The sequence below is a fragment of the Brachycentrus maculatus genome, unplaced genomic scaffold (genome assembly GCF_059751285.1).
Source record: "Brachycentrus maculatus isolate JH-2025_06_01 unplaced genomic scaffold, ASM5975128v1 h1tg000075l, whole genome shotgun sequence".
NCBI lineage: Eukaryota > Metazoa > Arthropoda > Insecta > Trichoptera > Brachycentridae > Brachycentrus > Brachycentrus maculatus.
In genome coordinates, this window is record NW_028280829.1 from 275,684 (window position 1) to 282,982 (window position 7,299).

General features: G+C 29.5%; 1 protein-coding gene across 2 annotated transcripts in view; it reads left to right on the plus strand.

Annotated features, from left to right (window-relative positions):
• LOC148311110 (EH domain-binding protein 1-like) overlaps nt 1-1,106 on the plus strand; it is a 32,916-nt gene extending 31,810 nt beyond the window's left edge. For both annotated transcript variants that reach the window (XM_088257220.1, XM_088257221.1), the window contains one exon: nt 410-1,106. In XM_088257220.1, coding sequence (XP_088113346.1) covers nt 410-488 — 79 coding nt within the window. In that variant the 3' untranslated portion in view covers nt 489-1,106. The remainder of the gene's footprint in view (nt 1-409) is intronic.
• The last annotated feature ends 6,193 nt before the right edge of the window (nt 1,107-7,299 follow it).

Below are 7,299 nucleotides of genomic sequence, written 5' to 3' on the forward strand. Positions count from 1 at the left end.
CCTTCAGGTTTTACCCAAAAAGATCTGTCGCACAGTAAAAAGTTCAATAAGTGGCTTGATATTTATTTTTAATACATTGTATTATATTTTTAATCTTTAAAAACGTTCTCCTGAAAAATCAAGTTTTTGATTTATGACGTTCTTGAAAGGAGTGAGCGATATAATACCCAACCAAAGCCATCTACAACTATTTATTTATAGATTTGGCGTTTAATTTGTAGAAGTCCATTTTAATTTGTGTAGGGTTGTGGTCCCGTGGTTAGTGTCGCGACTCTTGAGTCAGAGTTTCTCGGTTCGAACCCACTCTACCACAATTTGATACCTATTTCTAATAATGAGCCACTTAGGCTCATAGAAATAGTATGAAATTGAAGTATTTTTTTTTTCATTTGTCCCTTTTCCTTTGCAGGATCGAAGATGACGACGAAATAGAAAGGAACCTGTCTCACGTGGAACTGCAAAGAAAAAACCAGTGCTCCATACAATAGTTCCACATCATTCAAATTTGGACAATCTTTATTTACTAAGATCCGATTTGTACCGGTGTTGTCGTTATATCTAATGCCGTACATCGTTCTATGTGTGCCGCAGTAGAAAAGAATTCATTTTAGCTTATTTATCAATGTCAAAATTATCATGGAAATCTTTTTAAAACTGTGAATTGAATTGTTTAAATGTGTTTTTTTTTGTCTCTTAAAAAAATACATATTATTTTAATATTTTGATTGTACCCAAATCGTTGTTTACAATTTCTGTGTTTGTTCCCACTTAGGAGTTATTCATACATATTTTTTTATACCTCAATATAGATAAAAAAGAATATGGGAGTCTGGGTATTAACAGAGCTCATGACCTGTCATAGGCTGGTTTAACCAGCCTTATTTAGGTTCAACCATAGATGGTATCGAGGAACTAGCATGTAAAAGAAGGTTAGCCTAAATTTAACTTCCGAATTTGACTACTTTAATTTGTCAATCGTGGATAGAATGGTGAACATTACGCATGTAAAAAGTGACCACTTAAACCAACCTATGATCAGGCCGTAAGCTCTGTAAATTCTCAGATATCCATATTCTTCTTCATCTATGTAGAGATGTCAACAAAAATATATTAAAAATATATATATTACCATTTTCATGAGCGATTTATATTTTATTTATTGTTTCGGCATTAACTTTGTGGTAAGACATGTTACAATGATTAAAGAAAACACTTGTTTTTTACCACTTGAGTTTTACTATAGACTACATGTTTCAGAAATTAAACTTCCATCATTCAGGTCTGTATAATAACTATTATCAGTTATTATACAGACCTGAATGATGGAAGTTTAATTTCTGAAAGATGTAGTGGTAAAAAACAAGTGTTTTCTTTAATCATTGTAGCGATTTAAATATTTTTTAAAGATTTTATTGCATAATTTAAACTACTATTGAACTTAAAACAAAAAATAAAATAAAAAACTTTTTTTTTTAACAAATTTGTGCTTGTTGTACAATATTTTTATGCTGCACACGTTAACTGCCAATAGGATTTTCTTAAAACCTTTTTTTGTGTTTGGTGATTTTATTTCAAACAATGAATATGATTACTACACTTGTATTTGTTTTGATATAATTTTATTGCAAATTGTTGAGTTTTTTGAATTGTTGAAATGTGTCCGACACGGTAAAATGCCACTGGGCAAAATGTGCCCTTAACTTTAGGTCTTTGTAAACTGTTGGGGTCAGTTCTCCTCGTCCTCAGGTTGTAGGTCCTTCTGTCATATACAACGTCACCTAGGCCATGACTTCGAATCGCATTATCTTTCTGCAGCATCTATGAATTTTAATTCATTGACCTAATGATGGAATGATTTTCCGAAACCGGTAGTCACGAATAAGTGTTTTCAAAAGTGGTATTACACAAAGTAAACAATGGATGATAAGGAGAGTATTTTACTACGATACCACAAATCAATGCTTATAATATACGAAATATAAATGTTCGTCTTCTTCCTGGCTTCATCCTGACTTATCGTCTTTGTAGACTGTTGGGGTCAGCTCTCCTCGTCCTCAGGTTGTAGGTCCTTCTGTCATATACATCGAATCGCGTTATCTTTCTGTAACATCCATGAATTTTTTGGTCTTCCTCTAGATGTCTTTCGAGGAAGATCCATTGCGATTGCCTGGTATACAATATCTTCATGTTCTCTACGTCCTATGTGCCCATACCATCTCAATTGCCTTTCCTCTACCTTACTATTGATGCCTGTTACAGCCAGGCTTCCGCGAATGTGTGAACTCTTTATTTTGTCTCTAAGGGACACTCCAGCTGACCATCTAAGCATTCGCATTTCAGCAGTTTCTAGTTGCCTAGAGTAGGTGTTATACATTGTCCAGCATTCGGAGCCATAGAGGAGTCTAACAATTGTTTAGTAGACTTTTCCCTTAAGCGTGACTGGCATTTTTGGACATTTTATTTCATCATACACGTAATTTGTAATTATGTGGATGATGATATAAAAAATAAATAAATTGGAAGAATTCTAAAGATGGTGTTGTGTCTACCTTATCGGTGTCAAATTTACTCTGAATAGCTACAGCACTTGTGTCTGACGGCTCAAAAATTAAATCAAAACAATGTATATAGTGTCAGGCACAGGGTGACTGACAAGTCGCAATCGGAATGTCTCGTGTCAGTCACCGGTGACTGACATGGCAGTCAACGTGTGAGTATTCTTGCGTTTCGTTCTTATGATTTTTTTAAAATAATTATTTAATATGTGATTTTTTCTTTACAATATGGAATAAAGTTTTTTACTTAAATGTTAAATAATTTGTGTATTTAATTATTGAAACAATTTTTTTTAAGTGAATAACTTTGTTATTTTCAAATCGATAATAAAAACTTTGTTTTTCATAAATTTTTTAAACTCCTAGATATATGATCAATCTCATGATAACAGTACATATGAGTTCACAACAGCCATCTATGTTGGATTGAGAAAGCTTTTATTTAGAGCAGAGGCCCTTTTATTTGGATGTATGCAAAATCCGGATCCCGGATCATTTTTACATGTTGGTAAATACCTGAAAATTGCACATAATGATGATATGATATTTAGAAACCTCTTTTTGTGCCTGAAGATGAACTAAGAAATTTCTCCAATTTAAATATAATATTAATAATATATTTTAAACTCACTAATCACTGCCATACTACGATAAATAAATAAAAATATAACACTTTAATTATGTAATTTGTATACCAACTAAGAGATTTTAAAACGTTATTGTAATCAATAAAAGTAAATGGTTTAAGTTTTGTACTGCCATTTTTTGGTGAAACTCCATTTTACATAATCCATTCACCAACTACATATAATATATAGTCTTTTCCACTTTTATTTTATTTGACCAGTGACCGGGTTTTCGTCGTTGCCGACATTATCAGACTGGTGAGAGGCTAGACAAAATTCTATGTTACATATGCATGTGTTGAAAATGGCGCTTTATAAATTATCCAAAATTATTTGTACGATCAACTCAATTTTTAATGTTTAGTGTGCACTTGACCGTGCAACAGCGTCTGTCAATATTTTAAATTAAATTTCAATTATATATATATTTTAACCTTAGTTCCTATGTTTGCTTATTTAAATCAAAACAATGCTATCTTTGTTTTTGACCGCAAAACTCATATTAAGTGGTTGAAGACAAGGTTTTTATATTTAAATAAATAAGTTTGATCCAATGCAATTTGTTATAAGATAAACATAAAATTAAAAAATTGTAGATTTTTTTAACTCAAAATAAATTTAATACTTATACACATATAGACCCATATCCGCTCCCAATGGTGCATAGGGCACTGCATCAAATTGATGCAATGTTAAATTGATTATTAATTAAGCAAAGTAAATCAGTCCCGCGTTTCAAATACCAGTCCAGGGTGATATTAAATAAATATTAGAGTGAAATAAACACTCATATTTAGTTTGACCCCCCCTGGGAATTGAACCCGGGACCTGTAGCATGGTCGCCGAATGCGCTAACCATTACAATATGGAGGCGGACAAAATTTGATATTTAAAAACAATCAAAAATGTTTTTCAAGTCCTTGTCTCCAATAAATCAAAATAAAAACTAAATTTATAATGCATATGTAAAGAGCTTATTGTAAAATTTAGTTGATAAATAGCTAGTAATGCTAAATTAAATTAAAAATAGCTAAATAACTAGTTTGGCTAAAATAATAATTTGTTTATCTTTTTAAAAACAGCTCAATTTTTTTAATTAATTCATTTCCACGTTAAATATTATTCCTTTATTTTACACCAATTATTATTTGTAGTGTAGATGGTGTGGTATTTATTTTTACAGCGCTTATTTTGCGCTATGATTTATTTAACCGAAATCTAAAATAACCACTTTTTTGTATAACTCAAACAACTTATTAGTAATAGAAAAGTGGTGCGAAACAATGAAACTTCTGTAAATATTGTTAATTTGTGTTTTAAAATATAAAGTATGATTTTGCGCCTCTGTTGGCTCTTGAAGGCATTCTTATTATTATGTTATAGTGCTTATTTTAATATTTAATTCAGAAATTTTTACACTGCTAACTTTGCCTTTTTAGCTTTTTATATTAAACTTACATGTGATTAAAAATTACTGATGTGAAATTTTATGAGGATTTTTTTAAAGTCGGCTAGGCTAACAATTTATTTGTTGATTTAATTTTTTTCAAATAATACGAATATCAAAAAGAAAAACAAAGAAGAGAAGTGCTATTATTGTGGATATTGAATAAAGATATCAAACTTTATAAAAACGAATAATATTAAAGCTTTGTTTTTAAACACTGTTGGTACTATTTTTTCCAACCGGTTTCGACAAATATTTTGTCTTCTTCAGAGATGGATAGATAGTATTTTGCGAAAATGGCGCTTTATAAATTATCACTTAAAATATTTTGATTTTAAACAATGTTTATGCTTTATTGATTTTTTTTCATAAAATGTGCATAAAAAGTATCAGCATAATTTTAATTTTTTTACTGAAAAATGTTGAATTAAAAAAACCTTAAACTTCAATAAACAAATAAGTTAGATTTTCACATCAAATAACGTTTTTTTAAACCTGGCATATTCTCGAGTGATTTGCCAGTACGCCCACAATTTTTTATTCATATTTACGATATGAAAAAATTATATTTTAAATTTCGCTAGACTGAATATAATCCGAAAAATATAATTTTACAAAAAACGATGTATTCACTTGAATAATAGGCTATCAACAATGTGATAATTTTTATTTATTACTTTAAAATTAGCTATTTTTTGTATATATTGGAATCATTCAATTTTTCTATCCACTTAAAAAATGTAAATAATCAAATTCAGTTTCCAAATATTAGCATTAAAAATTTGACATGAGTTTTTTTTTTAACCTTCCCCTCCGGGTGATATGTATTTACTACGACTCGACTTTTAAAATGAGAATATCAATATGAAATATATTTGATATGGGCTCCGAATTTTTGTATTCCTCCGTAGTATAATTATGTATTAAATGAAAATATTATAATATAAAGTTATTCATTTGCAGCGACGGAAATAAATAATTGGTGAAAAAATCTGAGATAAAATCACCAATGCGCGCGTGCCGTGCTTTGCGTATGTGCGCTGTCGTAGCTTGTTTACTGCGTCAGTAGTGTGCAGATCGTCTTGCATGGCGGTCGTGTCCCTACGCCAGCTATTGTGGCTACTTGCGATGTATTTTTTTTCCAAATAATTACCAGAGCTAACTTACAAAATTGTCACATTTCAACATCAACTATGGTCAATTAAAGCAACATTTAGGAATAATCAAATTTTTCCCGTTTTTAAACCACATTTTCATATGGTGTACAAAATACATATCACCGGTGCACGCGGAAGTTTTTTAGCACCGTAAGGGAAAGGTTAAACAAAGTTTTTTCATTTATTAGAGGCTATATTTTTATGTATACCATTTTGAATTAAATTAATATGTAGCTTTCTTTGGTTAATCTATGTATAATTTAAATTTTAAACAATTAATTTATGATGTAAGTATTAATACATGCATATTATTGGATTGACATTTTAGTTATAATTATATTAATTATATGCGTCACTATTTTTTTTTTTAATTAACGAAAACGTTTTAAAATTTGATCCATGTTTTGTACCGACATTTCTTGGTGGAACTGCATTTTATATAATAAAACTAATACTTCGTTTTTTCTGCATTTATTTTATTTGACCAGTGATTGGGTTTCTTGATGAGTCTGATAATGTCGGCAATGATGAAACCCGGTCACTGATCAAATAAAATTAAAGTGTACAAGAATTAATTATTGTTCAATTATATAGGATTTTCAAAAACAACAAAATTATCTGAAACTTACCAATTTTAAAATTATCAAGTATAAAAAAGCATTATCATTGTGCAAAAAACAATGAGATTTCACTTATTGAGTCCAGTGCCCCATGCATCATTTACTACGGGTATGATTTAAATTACCAAAATAATCCCTAAAATTCATTTTGTACATTCAGAATGTCATAAAGTTTTAGATTTTTTCCATGAGACTGTCGGGTGATTTATATTTATTTTTCCAAAGATGTTTTATTGAAAAATTTCCTGTTTTTTTTTTAAATTTTATGAGTGATATTTATATGATTTTATTTACTAATTTGTTTGTAGTTTAAAATCACAGTTAAAATTAAACTCTTAACACTATGAGACCAGTGCGTAATATTTTACAATGTTTAAAACTTTTTAATTCAAATGCTGTAAAAGTTTAGTTAACTGATTCAGCAGTTACTTTGCGGTAATATCTATCAATTTTTTATTTAATTTTTGCTTGGTAAATACAACTATTTCTTGAAATCTATTGTGACGCGTGTTTTGATTATTTTAACATCATTATCATACATTGTTTATGTTTGATAATAATGCTAAATGGATCTTAATATATGTCATATTAGATTTTAAGAAATAGTGGTATTTACCAAGTAACATTTAAATATCACTAACAATCATGAGATGCTGGCGAAATAGGAATTTTCAATACGCTAAACTCTATTAAAAATATGAAATTTCTTTTGTGGATACTAACTAGTTCATACTGTTCTCTTTGTGTGTAGCATTCACTTGCGGCTCATGTTTATACTTGCTTTGAGACAAGCAAATATAATCGCGAGTCATCGAGGAGACGAAAACTGAGATTACACTCGCAAATCATACATTCATATAAACATAATTTTTATTAATTTTTTTTATTCGTTAC